General features: G+C 31.6%; 2 protein-coding genes across 2 annotated transcripts; both read left to right on the top strand.

Moving 5' to 3' along the window:
- The first annotated feature begins 3,777 nt into the window (after positions 1 to 3,777).
- On the top strand, positions 3,778 to 8,174 carry LOC123204930 (plant UBX domain-containing protein 8-like). Its single transcript, XM_044621747.1, has 11 exons — positions 3,778 to 4,015; positions 5,049 to 5,122; positions 5,356 to 5,866; positions 5,985 to 6,068; positions 6,138 to 6,253; positions 6,439 to 6,646; positions 6,770 to 6,967; positions 7,065 to 7,229; positions 7,432 to 7,575; positions 7,675 to 7,731; positions 7,834 to 8,174. Exons 1-11 carry the CDS (start codon positions 3,932 to 3,934, stop codon positions 7,939 to 7,941), a joined length of 1,749 nt encoding a protein of 582 aa, XP_044477682.1. The 5' UTR covers positions 3,778 to 3,931; the 3' UTR covers positions 7,942 to 8,174.
- A 1,494-nt stretch (positions 8,175 to 9,668) lies between these two features.
- Positions 9,669 to 12,870, top strand: LOC123204169 (scarecrow-like protein 28). Its single transcript, XM_044620749.1, has one exon. The coding sequence runs from the start codon at positions 10,526 to 10,528 to the stop codon at positions 12,506 to 12,508; it is 1,983 nt and encodes a 660-aa protein (XP_044476684.1). The 5' UTR covers positions 9,669 to 10,525; the 3' UTR covers positions 12,509 to 12,870.
- The last annotated feature ends 6,442 nt before the right edge of the window (positions 12,871 to 19,312 follow it).

Below are 19,312 nucleotides of genomic sequence, written 5' to 3'. Positions count from 1 at the left end.
GGAAGGAGTGAATCTGAATATAGGCAGGGGTCAACTTATAGTTTTGAATTTGAGAGGGAGTTGAGCTATGAGAGATTAGAGGAAGATGAAGGCATCGAAATACCAATCATGACTAGGAAGGGCATAAAAAAGATGATGATGATGAGGAGTATGCTTGAGTGGGTGGTGATTATAGTGGGTTTGAGTTTGGATAGTGGTAGTTTTAATGGCTAAGGGTTTCCAAACTTAAATTATAGAGATTAAATTATAGATTTTCAAACATATTAAAAGGTCTAACTATCACGCTCAAAATGTTAAGGTAAAGTTTGTAAAAGGGTGATTCTTTTTATTATTATTTTTTAATTTTATAGTAAAATTACTATTGTATTTTTGTAAGGTTGGTTCATTTTAACAAAATTGGGTTTTAGGTGAAAAAAATTTGGTTTATACATTCAGTGGATGGAAAAATGTCTTAAGACCATATCTTGGGTGGCAAAATGTAAATCACTAAAAAAGATATTGTAATTGATGTAGGATAAGCTTAAGATGTTTTATTAATTTTTTATTACCTTAAACTAGACAAAATAATTATTTATATTTATTAATTTTTTCATAATAAAATATTACTTAAACCAAAAGTTCAAAGTAATCAAGTAATCTATATTTTATTATTGACATTACTTCATTTGGTCTGTTAGGTAATAAAATATTCTGATAATCTACTATTACCAAAGATGATGTGTTAGATAATATAGAAGGTAACACTTTCACTTTAGATAAAAATATATTATTAAGGTAATTTTGATTTTGTATATTTAAGGACAAAAATATCTTCATTTTCAATTACAATAAAATTATATGCACATTATTTGTGCATAAATACTGATATATCACGATGTAATTTAGTGTTGCTTTAGAGTAATACTATATGCACAAAAAACGAGCACAATCTTGTACGCAAACAATGATGTGTCACCTTATGATTGAGTGATTTTAAAATCAAGATAAAACAACATTTAATCGTATAGTGATATATCATTATTTGTACACAAAATTGTATTTATTATTTATGTACATGGTTTTATTAATTGTTTTATCTCTAATTTTAAACTACCTAATCACATAGAGTCATATTATTATTTATGTATAAAGTTATATACATTATTTGTACACATAACACTACTCTTTCAATTAATATAATAAGTAATATAAAAAATATTTTAGAATAACTATATCCAATAGTTTTTAAAATATTTAAGTAAATAATATTTTAATATTTTTTTAATTATATCTCACTAAACATAATAATTATTGATACTTATCAATTTTTATAAAAAATAATAATAATAATTTAAATTTAATAATCTTATAAGTAATACATTTTTTAAGGAATATATCATTTTATGGTTAAAGATTATCCCAACCAAATTCACTTTAATAGTTAACTATAAAAAAGGTTGTTATATGTAGAAATGATAATTTCGCTCCAAATTTAGAGCTCTGACCCTCCTCTACCTTAATAGGGAGGGGGTTTTCTGATGGAAATGAGGAAGGAAACGAGGACGAAAAATATCCTCGCAATCAGGTGCGGGGATAAATGTGTCATTTTCCCATCCTACCCCGTCTTCATCCTTGTCCTCATCCTTATCCCTGCCCCTTTATATTAGTATTCTTACTTAAAATGCTAATATATTCTTATGGTTTTAAATTATTTATATTTTTCAAATTTATTTATATTTTTGTTGTAAATATTAAAGTGGTTAATATATTGTGATATTTGAAATAATTGGTTAGTTTTAATTTTAATTAATTTTATTATTTAATATATTTGTATTATGTTTAGAGAGTATGAGAAAGAAATTTTTCTCCTTAGAAACAGAGACAGAAAAATAACTTTTCTTCGTAAGAAGAAGACAAAAAATTATTTTTATCTCTATAACAGGAACAAAAAAAATATCGAGATCTCCTCCTCATCCCTTCAAGTTGTCATCTCTAGTCATATATAGATGTTTTTTTTTCTCTCTTTTTTTTTTTTTTTACGACTGAATTCCCTTGAGATTTGTTGTCCCCCCCCCCCCCCCTCTCTCTCTCTCTCTCTCTCTCTCTCTCTCTCTTTTTGGTTAAAGTATCTATCTAATATGGTTATCATTTCATTAATAATTTTATTTTCATTTTATCATTCACAAGACATTGATTAATTAATGTTACCAAGGTTTTAAAATTTAGGATACAAACTTTGAATGTATCATATATTTTATAATTTATGTTCAAATATTTTCACCTTTTGTATGAATCAATCTTATTATAATTTTCTCATGGTGCCCTTTAAATTAATTTTAATTTAATAATGTTGTCATCAATGACCTGGTTGGGTAGCTTTGAAATCAGTAGTATCATTAAATAAGATTTAGGGCTACCTACAATATAGTTTATAGTTTATAGTTTGGTGCGGTTTGAAAAATTTAAAAGTTTTTTCAAATCAAATTAAAAAAATAGTTTGAAAATTTTTTAAACCAAACTAAACTGAAAAAATATAATTTGGTCTGGTTTGAATTACGGTTTGAATTATAGTTATCAATACCCTATAATATATGATATGTATATTACGATACAATACGATATAAGTAAAAAACTATAGGTATTATAAAGTATATTGAATTAATATGATATAATAAACATATCTTACAATACAATACATATTATTTATATGGATTGATATACTTTTTTAAGGAAAATAATGGTGCAGTATGGGGTTTATGAAAATTTTCAAATATTAAGGGTGTTTGTGATAATATTTAAAATGATGAAATGTCAATATGATATATGATACATAATATAAAAAATTAGATTTTTAATACACGATTCGACTATCATGATTTGAATATATATATATATATATTAAAGAAATATGGGTTACGATTTGGTTTGGTTTAAAAATCATTCAAATTGTAACCCAAACCAAATTATAATTTTTAAACGATTAGGTTCAATTTTACGGTTTGAACCAAATTATGTAAATCTCTAATAAGATTGTTCTAATTTCCAACCTACCACATACACTAGGGTTATGACACATTCAGTGTTTTAACATAGTTGAAAGCATATCAAAATAGATATTCAATGTTTTCTATTATGACACATGATTTGTTAAAGTCTTCGATGTCTATTGTAACATCGTAACTAACTTTTAATGCAAGTTGATGCATGTTTGACGACAACTGATTGAACTTATACTCTAACATAGTCGATATTATCATGTGTACGAAAGATTATGTGACAACTAAATTCAAATTACGAAATTTGGTAGTAGAGGATATATTTGATGAGTTCAATAATTTGAATATTGAAAATAAGTAGAAGATATATAAATCGAACTTATATTTGTATATTATGTAAATGAATTTATTTATATTATTTTTAAAATTTTTTATCATGTAATTATAAGATTTTTTTACTAAAAATATAAATTATCAATAAAATTTTTAAGATAATATCATTAGTTTTAATAATTTAAAAACGAATTTTATATAATTTTATTTAATAATATATTTTATTATTTAATTAACATACTAATTCGATAAAGACTGCCAAACAAACCCGTTAAAAGTTCGATACGATATAACCGTTTAAAATGCAGGTTATCTCAATCCACAGGAGCTACCATAATATGGGTCTTGACCTAGAACGGCCCATAAGCATGATAAACCGTGCCCAAGCTGGCCTGACCCAGCCCGGAAAGGCCCACCGTCAACTCTAGAATTAAGTGATTCTCTGAACCAATACGCTTCCTTTGCTTGGAAAATAGGAAACTCAGGATATTGGAGAAGGTACAATACTAAAACTCGCCAAACAGTGGCTTATATTGAAACCTGTCAAATTCTTTTTCGATTCTTTTTTTCTAAAAAAGAAACAACACACAGCAGTGATAAAGACTTTAAATTTATCGGAAAAAATGGTGAGGCCTAATCAAGAAGCAATCGACACCTTCATTACCATCACGGGCGTCACTGAATCGGTGGCGCTGCAAAAGCTAGAGGTATAATTATATTATATATTTATATTCAGTTTCATCGACTCTTTTTATATAATTTGATGATTATTTATCTTTATTTATTTTTGTTTGTAATTGTTATTAATGTGCAATTATAGGTCTTCAAGTTAATCGAAGATGTAATTGGCTCGAAATTAGGGTTTCTGTTTGTGTTTTTTTTTTTTTTCCAGTGTTAGCTTATCATTCATTTCCTTTTAGTTTTTTTTTTTTTTTAAACTTAATATGCAGCTTGTAGTCGTTTTTTTCTTAAACAAAGAAAAAAAAAACTAACTAATTGACGGTTTCTAGATGGGGGACCTTTTGTTTTTAGTTAAATTTGAATAAATAAATAAGAAGAGAGAATCGAATGTATTCCAAACTGAATTTCTATTGTTTAATTTTACCACTTTTATTTATTTAAAAAAAACCCATTTTTATTTTTAAGTTTATTTGGCTGTGTTAAAATATGGCACTGCAGAAATGTATGTGTGTCGAATGATGCCTATCCATTTTTCCTAACCATGCTTCTTTGGAAAGGGCATTTTCTCCAATTTACGTTTTTTTTTTTTTTTTTTTAATTCATTCATTAATTTGTTCTATATTTTCAAGTATTTAGCTGGTGAATTTTTGGAAACATAATGGCTTGGGTAATCAATATTCTTAATTCATGCTGTATGAATGTTGTTAAGCATGACTAGGCCAATACATTGTAGAGCTAGTGTGAAGATCCATCAAGAGTTTGACTTAGCTAGGTCAGTTTGTATTTGTTTAAAGTAAGTTGGTTTAGTCTCTTTTATTATTTGTGATTCTTAAGTGGGATTTGTGTTATACTCTTTTGGAAAATTTCTGTCTAAATAGCATGGATGCTGCATGTTTTTAAATGTTGATGTCTGATCTATCATTATATATGAAACTATTAACCTTTTAATGTAGTTATCTGAGGATGCACACTTGAGCCCTTTGTAGTCTTCTTGCTGCTGATTGATGAAATTTATTTTTGTTTATTGCTAATTCATCCAATAATCTTCCTTGCTGTCAGGAGCATGGTGGTGATCTCAATGCAGCTGTGAATGCATTTTTCGGTGAAGGAGATAGAAACACATCAACGAACACGTCTGTCCTTTCTCTTGACCAAGCTTAATTCTTTTTCCTGATATGATTTTAAGCCAAGAATTATAACTTGTAGAATGCTTCATGCTTGTATATCTATTGTTCATGTGTCATTTATTATAGTCCTTTGTTTTCTTTTATATCTTTTGATTCACCTAGATTATTCTTAATTTGGTCGCAGTTTGTGCTTCTTGCTTAATCTGTTTTTATTTTGTAATTCATTTGTTCATGTTCAGTGTTCGTCAGACATCTATTCTCACACCTCAAGATGATTTCATGGAAATAGATAATCCAATTGAATCTGGATCTCGAGCAGCTCCTTTTCCACTCCTATCTGCAGCAAGAACTTTGAATCCATTTTCACTGCTTGATCCAAACTTTCGTAGAAGTTTCTTGGAGGGTGGTTCTGACTTTATGAATCGTGAACCATTTGTTACCCAACCGAGAGAGGTTAGAGAGATCCCCATTGAGGTTAAGGATGGCTTTGATCCAACTGGTCATGCTCCTACCATTGAGGATGTCACTGAATCTACACATGCTCATGACCCTGAAAGCCATGGGATGGTCATAGTTGATGAGGATACTCCGGTAACCATGACTGCACCGGCCACACTGCGAAATGATGGTTCTGATGAAAGGCATAGCAGCCCCACTGCTCCTGCTTTTGAGAATTTGCCAGACTATAGCAATGACATAGAAGAAGAAATGGTTCGAGCTGCTATTGAGGCTTCAAAAAGAGAAGTTGAGGTAAACTTTTATATTCAACAATTCAGTGCAGAATGTACTTTACTGTACCTTTACCATTTGGATGACTTTTGTCAGGCTTTGTACCTATGGACATTGATGTATTTTCATTTTGATGCAGGACTTAAGCGATCTCAGGACTAAGGATGGGCAAACACATATGGAAGATGCCAATCTGGCACATGCAGTTTCATTGTCATTGATGGTATGTTTTTCCTTTACATTATTCTCATAACAGCACTTATTTGTCTCACTTCACGTGAATTAAATTCAGACAGCAGAGAAAGAGAAAGCTCTACTTCAGCTAGGGGGAGATATTGAAGCTTCAAAAGCAGGATCTTCTCAGCCAGCTGAAGTGGACCCGGGGAAAGTACCAGTATCAAATGGAAGGTATATTTTTTTTTTTGCTTCTTAAGAGTTATACATGTTGCAAGTTTCTTTATAGTGACACTGCATGTTTCTGTTGAATTTCTATGTTGTGCTGGCCATGTTAAGGAACAATCTACATGTTTTCCTAATGTATATCATCTACTGTTGAGACAGTAATTTAATGAGGATGCTTTATGTCAATCTAGGTTAGAAGCGGGTTCCTCATCCATCCAAGATGAAGGTGAAGATGTGGAGGATCAGCCTCTAGTTAGGCAAAGGCCTAGACACATGTCTTCTGGCTCTGTGGAATTGCCCAAAGAAACCCAGGTTATTGAGGCTAGCTCACCTTCAAATCCTCAACAACATGATATCAGTGATCTTCCACAGCACAGTGGAAATGTATTCCCGGATGAGGTATCATGCTTGCATATTATCTTAATAAGGAAGTCAACAAGAACTTTAATTATTGTGAAATGTTTAATCAAATATGATATGCCTATTAATCTATTTGGCCTATTCATTTTTATTAAATTATAGTGGGGTGGCATTTCTTCTGAGGAGCATGATGAAGCGGTTATGCTTGAGGCTGCTATGTTTGGTGGGATTCCTGAAAGTGGATATAATTATCCATATGCACCTCATCAGTTTATGCGTCCTCATGGATCTTTTGCACAGCGGACTCCCCGTCCTCCTTCACCATCTTTAGAAGCTCAACGTTTGATACGGGAGCAGCAGGTTTAATTTTGGGCCCTGGACCAAAAATAAAATTTGAAAGATCTGGCTATTGTTTAGAGTGTGACTAAACTTCTACCCATTTATTTGATACATTCAGGATGATGAATATCTCGCATCATTGCTAGCTGACAGAGAGAAAGAGTCCAAGGCTACAGAGGAAGCTAAAGCTCGTCGTTTAGAGGAGGAAGAAGCTAGAAAAGCTGCTCTTGAAGAAGAAAAACGGAAAGAGGAAGAAACACGTAGGAAAATGGAGGAGGAGAAGGTATTTTGTATATAAAATATATAATTTTCTCATTATTGGAGATTTTCCCTTACTCAATTTCTGTGCCATTATAATTAGCTTGTGTATGAATATGCTTTTTTTTATATCAAAGACTTCAATGCTCTTTGAACTTGAAGTTTCTTGTTATGGGCATAAAGGAATATTTTGACATTACATGGTTATATGGAATTTTTCCTTGTAGGAATATGAAAGACAATTAGCAGCCAAGGAAGCTTCTCTGCCTCAGGAGCCGTCAGCAGATGATGAAAATGCTGTGACCCTTCTGGTGAAGATGCCAGATGGTAGTCGTCGTGGACGCCGATTTCTCAAATCCAACAAGCTACAGGTAAATTCTTTTTTTTTTTTTAAATCAGAAGAGCAGTATACTTTTGCTTCAGTTTGTCTGTAAGCAAATCCGTAATTGGCAAATTCTATTGCTTTGCAGTCTCTTTTTGATTTCATAGACATTGGTAGGGGGTTCAAAGCTGGCACATATAGACTGGTAATTCTGCCCCTATGCATAACAATAAAAATTGACTCTGTAAAATAACTATAGACTTCGATTATTCAATTCAAACTAACTTTAATGTTATCACTTGAACAGGTGAGGCCATACCCAAGGCGAGCTTTCAGTGACAGCGAGAGTGGTTTAACTCTGAACGATCTAGGTCTTACAAGCAGACAGGAAGCTTTGTTTCTGGAGTTAATCTAGTTATGCCACTGTCTGTTTTCATTGTTTTAAGAAATCAGTTATATTTCAACAAGAATGTCAGTTGGGAGGTAATTTATGGTGTTGTAAACTGTTACTATTCTCCAGGGTGGCTTGATTGTGAGCGACGGTGGAGCTATTTTATCGTTTGACGCCATGAATCCACAGAAAAGAAAAAAGATCTTTAAATTTGATATAAAATTGTGCTGATAGAGGAATCTTAGATTTACCTATAATTTTCATTTCTTTTTCAAGCAATTGAAGCTGCCGCATTGCATATGACAGGGTTAGGGTTAAAGCCAATGGCTAATCGTTATACGTTTTACAAAATATTTCAAATTTTGTTACTAATTTGATGATGTGTGCGGATACTAGACAGCTCTAGATTTTGTTTGGGTACCTTTTAGAAGGAATAATCGGCTAAGAACAAAATTTACCAAGAGGACAAGCCATTTTAACCGTTGAAAGGTCACTTCCCAGTCATGGTTGGCAACAACCAATTTTGTGGTTGCTCCCAACCTATTTTAGTCATCACCTCGCCAATGCATTTTAGTATCCACCATCCGTCCTACATTTTGACGGGTAATCCTAATTGAGTCGCGCCTCCTATCTACGATATGAACACACTTGCTTGAGTGAGATCTGGTAGATCTAAATGGAGTTGATGGTGAACAATAGAGTTGGTGTCGTGAAGTTGTGCACAAGATTAATAAAAATTTTATAGATTATTTTGGGATAAAGTGTAATTTAACTTGAGTAAATATAAAAAATTTTAACTAATTTTATTGACCAATTTATCGAAAGAATAACTTTTAAACCAAAACGGTGAAAAAATAGGGTTTGATTCGAGTTAACCTAAACTTGAGCTTAAACCAATTTGAGTTCAATTTAACTTGTTTGAAAGTTGATTTAGTTTGGTTTTAGTATCTCAACTTCAGTTCGATATTGTAGACAAATAACAAAAAATAATCGAAATAATATTGTTTTAATATATATTTATTAAAATAAAAAATAATATCGTTTCAATTGATTTGAATCGATTTTTTAGTTTTATAAGTTTAATGAGTCAAACTTAAATTAGAATTCGATAATATTAACTTTTAAAGTCAAATTTTGTTAAACCGAATTTATTTTATATTTTTTCAAATTAAATTTATTTTTAAACTCGAAGTAGCTTGACCCATGTCCGATCTTCATTCTTAAGTATCATTCTCTCGTCAAATTTGGAAAAGAAGTAGCCATTCGGCCCAACCAAAATGCCCTGACATACTTTATACGGCAAAAAAAAAAGAAGGGCACCTAATGATTACGTAGTCAATAAATCTCACTTGACCAACCACCTGTCTAATGGCGGCTTGTCGTGCGCCACGTACTTACGTGGGTTTCTTAAAGTGGCAACACTAAGGAAGTTATTATAGGAAAAACTAAAACCCAAATACGTGTAAAAAAAAAATATATATATATAAAATATATAAATAACCAAACCAACGGTCAAGTGAACGGGTTTCAGGAGACAGGCACGTGCATCCCACGTCCACCACTAGAATATTTAAAGCAGAAAAAATCCATGTCCGTACATCAACTCCCTCCCTCCAACGGTCTAATTTCACCGACACCTCCCAACGGTCACTTCGATTTATCATCTCCACTCTTCGATCATAATCCAACAGCTCTAACACTACCTTCCTTAACAAGACCTCAAAAGAGCAATGATCAAGACACTTAGCCAGGAAAGTGGTAGTTATGGAGATAGTATAGTATAGTATTTAGTAGTAGAAGAAGAAAAAAGGAGAAAAACAAAAGGGGATTGGTTAAATTAAGTTGGTATATAAAAACACGAGGGTTTTAAGGTTTATGGTTCTTTTGGGAAGTGAATGAGTTTGGAGATGAGTTTTTGACAAGTTAATACAGCTGAGGTTTCCCTCTTTTGGTTCAGTTTTTAAGCTATCATGGACTTGTTCTTGGCTGCAAATGCTGCTCTTAGTTTCATGGTTTCTATGAGTTTCAGTGAGAAATTTGATCAAGTATGTGTTCATTATACTTTCTTTCATGATGTGAATTCGCTTGTGAAGAAACAATGAGCGTTGAGTGAATGCTTTGGAATCCGATGATTGTTTTGTTATAGGTGTTTGATTAGTCTTCAATTCTTTGATTTTTTCGGGGTGGGGTTTTAGAAATTGGATTTATTTTTTTATTCTTTTGCTTATTCTTGTTCTTTAATTCATAACATACACATACTTGTTCATATAGGAACACTGGAAATTTGTTATAAAATCTTTTGTTGAATTTCTTCACTTTGTTACTCATCGGATTCCTATTGTTTTTATTGTATTTTGATTTCTTGAAAGTTCACACACTCACTTAGTCTATCTCTCTAGATATACCTTTGCTAAATATACTTACTAGGACATATAAGAAAACTTAGAAGAATTTGCACAGGAAAACTCATACATTGCATTGCAGCATACAATTACAGAACCAAAGAGAGATAGGAAGTTTTAAAGAGATAAAGATAGGTTGGGTGGGTGAATTGAAACTGAAACATTAAAAAAGCACAAAAGGAAAGAGAATAGGAAGGTTGTAGAGAATGTTGGCTGGGTGTTCTAGTTCTGCATTGGTGTCACCAAGGCATAGATTGAGGAGTGAAGCATCTGCACAATTTCAAGCTTGCCATTTCCAGCTGCCTTCAATGAACAAACAGAGACTGGACTTGCCATGTAGCTTCTCACGGAAAGACACTTCAAGGCCACAACCAATTAGGCCTGTTGGTCTCTCAGTTGATAAGCCAATTGAGTCCAAGAGCAGCTGTTCTCTGAAGCAAAACATCCGTTTACCACCTTTGGCTACAAGAAATAACCAGATAGAGATAAAAGATAAGTTTTGGGAGAAGGGTAAGAGTCTGAAGAGGTTTGCAGAAGGGGGCTTGGTTGATGAGTCTTGCATTAATAGGGCTAAAAGGAAAAAGGGTAGCAGTGATAATGATGGGAAGAATGATGATATTCATGAAAGTGGAGATAATTTAAGCTTAGGCCAATTGAGTTGTAGGAACTTTTGGTTTCAGCAAAGTTTCACCGACCAAAATGTTCCTCAACTACCTTTGACTTGTTCAGGGGAGGATGACCGGGTCTGTTTTGTGCCTAGTGATTTGATCTCACCACCCCTGCCATTGTCAAAAATTCCTTGGGTGGAGTCAGTTGTAACTGAGATCACTGATTTGGGTGAAAAAGATGTTCATGAGACCAGACATAGGCTGGCAAAGGAGGTTTCAGCTTCAAGTAACTCATCAGAGAGTCATAACTTGGCTCTTGGGCCGCATGAGAATCCTGTGGAGCATGATATGGGTAATGGGTCTAAAAATCCTTATCCACATCAAGGTGGTGTGGAGGCTAGTGAGGAGGATAAGAACCAGTGGGGTAATCAAGGTTTTGAGCTTGTCAGCTTACTTACTGCATGTGTTGAAGCAATAGGGAGAAGGAATATCCATGCCATCAATCATTATATTGCTAAATTAGGGGATCTTGCTTCTCCACGAGGAAGCTCAATAAGTCGCCTATGTGCCTACTACACTGAAGCTTTGGCTCTTCGGGTTGCCAGGCTTTGGCCTCATACTTTTCATATTAATCCACCTCAAGATCTTGATCGGTTGGATGATGATTCGGGTATTGCATTGAGGCTATTGAACCAGGTAACACCAATTCCGAAGTTCATTCATTTCACATCAAATGAGATGCTGCTGAGAGCTTTTGACGGGAAAGACAGGGTTCACATTATTGATTTTGACATCAAGCAAGGTCTCCAGTGGCCTAGTTTGTTTCAGAGTTTAGCCTCCAGGAGTAATCCTCCAAGCCATGTTAGAATTACTGGTATAGGTGAGTCTAAGCAAGAGCTAAATGAAACTGGAGATAGGCTTTATAGATTTGCTGAAGCACTGAATTTGCCGTTCGAGTTTCATCCAGTTGTGGACAGGCTAGAAGATGTGAGGCTGTGGATGCTTCATGTGAAGGAGAAGGAAAGTGTGGCAGTGAATTGTGTCTTTCAATTGCACAAGACACTGTATAGTGGCAATGGAGGAGCACTCAGGGATTTTTTGGGACTTATTCGAAGTACAAATCCTACAATAGTCATTATGACAGAGCAAGAAGCTGAAAACAACTCCCCCACCTTGGAGACAAGAGTTTCCAATTCATTAAAGCACTACGCTGCCATATTTGATCTGATCGATTCCTCCCTCCCATTAGACAGCCCTGTTAGGCTCAGGATAGAGGAAATGTTTGCAAGGGAAATTAGGAATATAGTTGCTTGTGAAGGAAGCAACCGATACGAAAGGCACGAGTGTTTTGAGAACTGGAGGAGGACGATGGAGCAAGGAGGATTTCGATGCATGAGGATTAGCCAGAGGGAAATGCTTCAGAGTCAAATGCTGTTGAAGATGTACTCTTGTGAACATTATGGTGTTAAGAAGCAAGTTGATGGAGTGGCGCTTACTCTAAGCTGGATGGATCAGCCTCTTTACACAGTCTCAGCCTGGGAACCTGTTGATGTTGCAGGCAGTTCATCCTCTTTTTCTTAGCCAAGTTGATTGCTGTTGCTTTCTTTTTCTTCTTCATACATACATCAGTTGCATACAGAGAAAGGGACACAAAATTCTTTGTAGGTAGAGAATTCTGTCATCATAATCGTTCTTTCATTATTTTATAGCAGATAAGATTTTTCAACTGGGATAGTGCCAGAATCATACTGTAGCTTCATACTGATTTCAGTTCTTTGCAGGCCATATTTATAGATTTCAGTCAGTAGTATTTAGTGTCAATTTGTGTTTATTCTTTAATTCTTTATGTATGAAAGAGTGTTGTCCTTTTTCCATTCAAGGTTATTAGGAACATGAACAATGTAGTTGGAAATTTGATTTTTATAAAGTACTGATTTGTGTTACTTATGTTCTTTCTATTAACTACATGATAATGTGTCATAATATAATTGGATATTACTTTAATTTTAATTTAAAATCATTTAATCATATGTTGACATATTATTGATATTTAAATCGATATTATTTATAAGTTTTGTCAGAATCCACCCTACTGTTTAACTATTTGTATCTATGTCAACAGACAACAACTCTTGCAAAACATTTTTTCATATTTATATCTCAAGCTAATGACTTCAACAATTTTAAGAGCAATGTGACTTGGAAAATTGATGTAGTCTTTCATGAATGAATAAATGAAGCTTTCTCAGCCCATATTCATGTATAACATATGCGTGTATAGAACAAAGAGAGAAAGAGAGATCAACGCAGAAGCAACATATTGAATTGGCAGGCATAAGTGTTTGAATTGGCTATAACTTCGTGTTTTGAAGAACCCTTTTTTTATGAGGGCGTCAGAAGAAGCATCGTCAGGCGTAAGTGTTTGAATTGGCGATTACTTCGCCTATAAAGCTAACGCATAGAGGTTTTGTTGTTTGGTTAGTGGGTGGAGGGGAGTGGCAACACTAATAGGCCCATAAGTTATTTGTGCTTAATCCACCTACTAGGCCCATAAGTTATTTGTGTTTAATCCATAAAAAAATTGTTTTAAGATTTCTCTTAGAAATAAAAATCCTAGTAAGATTCCTATTAAATATAGGAATCCTATTAGAGTTTCTCCTAAAAACAAATATCCTAGTAAGGTTTGTCTTATTGATAATAATCTTAGTATATAAATATATTATTCTCTTGTATGATTTATATAAAAATTAATTAACAAATAAATTCACTGTAATGAGAGAGATGAGAAGATATTAAAATAATATCAACTTGTTCTATTTTTGGGTGAATTAGGTTAAATCGCACAATCTTTTTACTTTTTATAATGATTTGGGTGTATTTGTTTATTTTATTAATTTTGCACACTTTTCTGTTCATTCAATAATCTCTCACCTTTCTTGTATGAAAGACTCACAAATTTTGCAAGCGTTATCATGTTAGAAATTTTTTTAATGTCGGTTAGTATTAATGATAATTTGATTTATAAAATCAGGTAACTGAATAGTTCAATAGAAATTTACATATAAGTTTAATGTAATCATTAAGGATAACTCAATACACTTCACATGTTATGATATGTGTGGATTGCATCAATGTGAGTTTTAATGCTTACTAGACTTTGATGGGAAGTCAAATAACCTACTATGTTGGCTAGGCTCCCTCTCTTCAAAACATAACATAGTTTTTTTTTTTTTTTTAATGTAGTAGTTTTTAAATTGAAAACTATCATTTAGTAAGGTTTAAAGAGAGGAAAACCATTCACCGTATTGATATGAATTTGAAGAACAAATTCAAAAAGCATGTCACATAAGATATTCTTCTAACTTTAAAATAATTTAATTCAATGTTTTATAACCCCAAAACTACAAATTGTATTAAGTTTATTTTGGTCATCTAAATTTATTTTAAGTGTGGTATTAGATCAAGACCTATTAGGTTATGAAGTCATAATATTTTGGAACTCAATCAAGAGTTATTTATCCTAAATTAGAGGTTATATCGAAATTAGGGTTTGACTTCAATTTTAATTTTAGGATTTTTTTTGTTGATGAATGAAGGTTTGCAATTAGGGTTTAACTAAATATAATTCTAGGGGTTTAGATTGAATTTCCATTTAACATAACGAATTCCACATTTAGTTGAGTTTTTCTAGCTTGATTGAGGATTGAGCTGTCATTGCCAATGACCTTTGCTTTAATGTCAAAAATTTGTAACAAAAATCCAAGGCATTGCCTAGACTGCCACCAATGTGAGCCATGTCCTCACACCATTCTCATATTGGTGGAACCACCTCAAATGAACCTATTGGGAAGGGAATTGATGTGAACTTCACAGATGAATTATGAGACCTTACATGCAAGCTCATCAGCGTGAATGGAAGTTTTATGCCACGATGTTGTAGTTAATCCAAGCAACTGCTTGGGTTATAGTTGACATGAGTTGTGTGCTCACATCCATGCATTCTTCACTCAAATAGAACCCAATTGGATGATCAGAGTTGGAAAATGAGGCATCAACAGTGAGTGATTATGATATTTATGATTTTTGAAATCATAAATTGAAATCAGATTAAAAATACATAGAAATTCGACCCATTAGATGAAATAGGTTAAACTAACCCAATCAAAGTTAAATTGGGTTAAAGTTAACTTAGGTTAATCAACCAAAAGTCAACTAGGCCAAATTAACTGGATTAAAAGAGATCTGTGATCAAATAACTAACATCTTCACTAAAAGTCATTCTCCAAGATGTTTTCATGACTTATATCATATGCTCAAAGATAACAAATTTTTTGTTTACGTGAGTTTGAGAAGATGTTAGAATATGTTCTATAAATTTAGTTTTGTATATTAAAATATATTTTGAATATGTGATTTTTTATTATGTATTATTATTTTTCCTTATTTAATTTGGTCAAACAGATAAATCTTAAAGTTCAATGACCTGCTATGCATTATTATATATTGACAAACTTGATTTTTGTTTCCTTACAATCAATGAAAGAATGAAAGATGGTGACAAGGTGTAGTAGTAAAAGCCATTGTCACAATGCAAACAAAGCTTGGTAATGGGTTTGGCTAAAATACAACACAACATGACTCTTGTATATCATACACCACTCAATTTGCTACCTAAAATCTTGTCTTACATCATTATAAATTGCCTACTCCCTTGACTTTGCTTGTTTAAAGCAAAATGGGAGACTACATTTACACCATAAAGCTATATGTATATATAATATATACAATTTTATATATAAATAATGATATATTATCATAAATTAAATATAATTTAAATATATTTAATAATATAATGATATATTATTATTTATATATAAAATTATATATATTATTTATATATATATGATATTTTTAAAATAATAAGATATTTATATGATTATAATTTGTCCGACCGACAATGATACAAAAAAGACGCCTAGGAAAAGACTGTTTCAATTAAAAATATCCTTGATATTTTATAGCCAATTTGTTTCGCTATCATTTTATTGGAATGATATAGTTAATACTAAATAATATATTTATTTATTTATCATTTAAATTATATAAAAATCTATATATAGTTAATTTTATATCCTAAATTTAATTTATAATCATCAATTAAATTATTTATTAGATGATTTATTGATAAAATTGTTTGAAACAATCATATAAAAAATAAAAATATGATTTATGCGATTTAATTAAAAGATTTTTTGTTCAAGTAGACTTTCCACCGACAGTGAGCCATTAAAAAAAAAAAAAAAAGGGACAAAGGACTATTTCCCACCCATTTTTTAGGCCTATCTCAAACCTATACTTACGGAAGATGAAAAACCCATTTTCCCACCCATGCCCAAACTATCATCCAATTTTTTAGTTTGGAATAGGGGTAAAATCAGTATTTTACTGTTTAAAACTTTAAAATTTCACCATTTTTCCTCTCCAAGTTTTAAAAACTAACAACTCAACCCATCCTCAAAGTTTAAAAAGTTTGATTTTACCCCTAGGATTTGCTTTCTTCTCTGGCCATCACCGACGATCGACGTATTCCACCGATCTCTCATCTCTGACTACAAAGGATGACCCTTCGTCGCTCAGATCTGGACGAGATTTGGAAGAATAGACGAAGGACGACAAAGTGTTATCCTTCGTCGTTTGGGTGGAGCGACGAGAGACCTCTTTATCGCGCGGTGGAGCGACGAAGAGATCTTTGTCTCTTCGTTGCATCGTGCGACGAAGAGATCTCTGTCTCTTTGTCGCACTGTACAACAAGGAGATGAAGATCTCTTCATCGCACCACCGCTGTCGCACCAAAAGAAAGAGAAGGCTGGTGACGATGCCGAAGACGACATTGAAAGATGAAATTGAAGAATGGGGGTGAAACTGCTATTTTTGAAAGTTATGAGGGATAACTGTGTTTTGAAAAATACGGAAACCTTAGGTTTGGGGGGTGAAAATATTAGTTTTTAAAGTTTAAAAACTTTAGGTAAAGGTGAAATGTTAGTTTCTAAAACCTAAGGGGGGTGAAAAGTAATAAACTTTATAACTTTTTAATATAAACAGTAAAATATCAATTTTGCCCATATTCTTAATTGAAAAATTGGACGGTAGTTTGGTCATGGGTGAGAAAAATTTTTTTTCATCTTCCATAGATATAGATTTGAGATAGACCTAAAAAATGGGTGGAAAATAATATTTTTCCCTTTAAAAAATTTTAACAGGTTGAGCATGCGCCGACCTAGGCGCCTAGCCATACATATCACTTCCTACAAGTCACACTATTTTTTAAAAGGGTTTTGTTTTGTTCCAAAATTATGTAAAAAAACCAAATGATTATATCTTAACAAGGGTTGGTGTAAACCTATTTTTTAAATTTATTAATTAACAAAAATTTAAATATTTATTAATCTATTAAATTTTATTATTATTGTTAGGTATGAAATTATTATTTATTAAAATATTTAAAACACTAAAAATTTATCATATTTTCAATTACTAAGTTTAAAAAATAAAAAATTCTCTTCCTTTAAAGTTTAAAAAACTTATATTTTCTTCTAGAGTTTTTTTAACACATTGTCGATCGCTAGGGACAATAATGATAACAATGTTCTCTCTCTCTCTCCTATCTTCTCTATCAATCCAGTTCATTTCTCAATTAATCTCGACTGACGAAAGCTAGAGACGAAGATGTTTCTTCTTTCCCAACAAAGACGACGAATCGTCATTGTCTGAGAGGTGACAAAGATATTTTGTCTTCAAATTCCTACTCATAAGATTTCAAAAATTTTAATATCTACCATTTTGTTAAAAATTTTTGTTAGAGTTAATGATAGAACTGTTATTTAGCAAAAAATAAAAAAAAACTAAAATATTATCATATTTTTCCCTATAGTTTAAAAATTAATAATTGTTTTTCATCCAAAACTTAAAAAGTTATCATTTCATCATAAGGTTTTTTTTTTTAATTCTCTGACCACCTCCTCCATTCCAATCAATTGTCAACACTTCTTATTGAGTGTTGAAAATTTTATCCTTAATTCTAACAGAAATTTTAATAGAAAGATAGATATTTAAGTTTTTAAAATTTTATGGGTAAGAGTTTGAGAATATACCAAACATCGGGTGAGCAACAGTCTTTTGGCCAATATTATTCTAATATAAATTATTGTTAATTTCTGTCATATTAAATGTCAATAGCTCCTGGTTTCTTTCCACTGTTTTAAATTTAGACTTTGAAATATGCTACAAGAAAAACAAAACTTTAGATTTTCCATGATTCGTCGTTTGTGTCAAATTCTTTCATCGATGATAAAAAGTCAGCAGTAATACCATGCTTTGTTTTGACAATACATATAGACCTAGTTAAATAAATCTGAAAAGAAAAATAGTTTATTTATTATACTGGTATAATATAATAAGTAATAAAAAATATATTTATAAAAAAATATTTTTAAAGTTTGCATATGAAAACAATACAAAATATATATATAAGTTTAATATCATGCATTGCCAATAATATGTGTTTAAAAATACGATAATATTATAATAAATTTAGTACTTTTTTACGATTTTTTTATTGAAAATTAATATAAAAATTCAAATATAAAATATTTAATTAACTATTAAACCTAATATAACATAATATATAATCAAAATTCTTTATATAATAAGTAACGTATCAATTAGTTAGAAAAAACAAGTAAATTAATTAGTGTGGATTTTAAACTTCAGATCAGAGTGAATCTTTGTATAGACTATAGGAGAGAAAAACACAAAATTAGGGTAGAGAATTAAGAAAGAAATATTGTTGGTTTTTTTAAATGATAATGACATTTTTGTAAATAATTGAAAATAGAAGTCGCAATTTTGCATTTTAAATTTAACCAAAAGTTCAAAAAAAAGGCAAACTTAAAATACGATGTATAATTCGTGTTTAATACGGGAAGAACATAAAATACGTGTTTAATACGTTTTAAGTTTAAAAATTTTTTTGAACATATTTAATATACGAATAATATGTATATTTACTAATGAGAGAGAGAGAGAGATGGTTCATGCGTCTATGATTTTCTCTTTTTAAATCAATAACATTACGAGATCTTCATTTTACTGTGCGTTTGTATGAAAACCTAAAAATCTAGAAATCTCAAATTTCACAACATGGCAATTTGACAAACGATGGAACAAAGAAACAAAAGAAAGGATGAAGATCAAAGACTTGAGCAGCCAAATAAAAATGACTAATGTTTCTGCTAGACTGGGTATCAGCTTCGTCAATGTGAAGTAGCTTCCTCATTTCTATCAAACCATTTGTAGTTGTTATAGGCCATCCATTTCTATAACTAC

This window comes from Mangifera indica, chromosome 20 (assembly GCF_011075055.1).
Source record: "Mangifera indica cultivar Alphonso chromosome 20, CATAS_Mindica_2.1, whole genome shotgun sequence".
Lineage (NCBI taxonomy): Eukaryota > Viridiplantae > Streptophyta > Magnoliopsida > Sapindales > Anacardiaceae > Mangifera > Mangifera indica.
This window is presented reverse-complemented; position numbering and strand designations above follow the sequence as displayed.

Coding starts and splice junctions, on each gene's coding strand:
- LOC123204930 (XM_044621747.1), top strand. CDS start 3,932: ATGGTGAGGCCTAATCAAGAAGCAATCGACACCTTCATTACCATCACG. Junction 5,123..5,355: donor AGAAACACATCAACGAACAC/GTCTGTCCTTTC, acceptor GTTCATGTTCAG/TGTTCGTCAGACATCTATTC. Junction 5,867..5,984: donor CTTCAAAAAGAGAAGTTGAG/GTAAACTTTTAT, acceptor ATTTTGATGCAG/GACTTAAGCGATCTCAGGAC.
- LOC123204169 (XM_044620749.1), top strand. CDS start 10,526: ATGTTGGCTGGGTGTTCTAGTTCTGCATTGGTGTCACCAAGGCATAGA.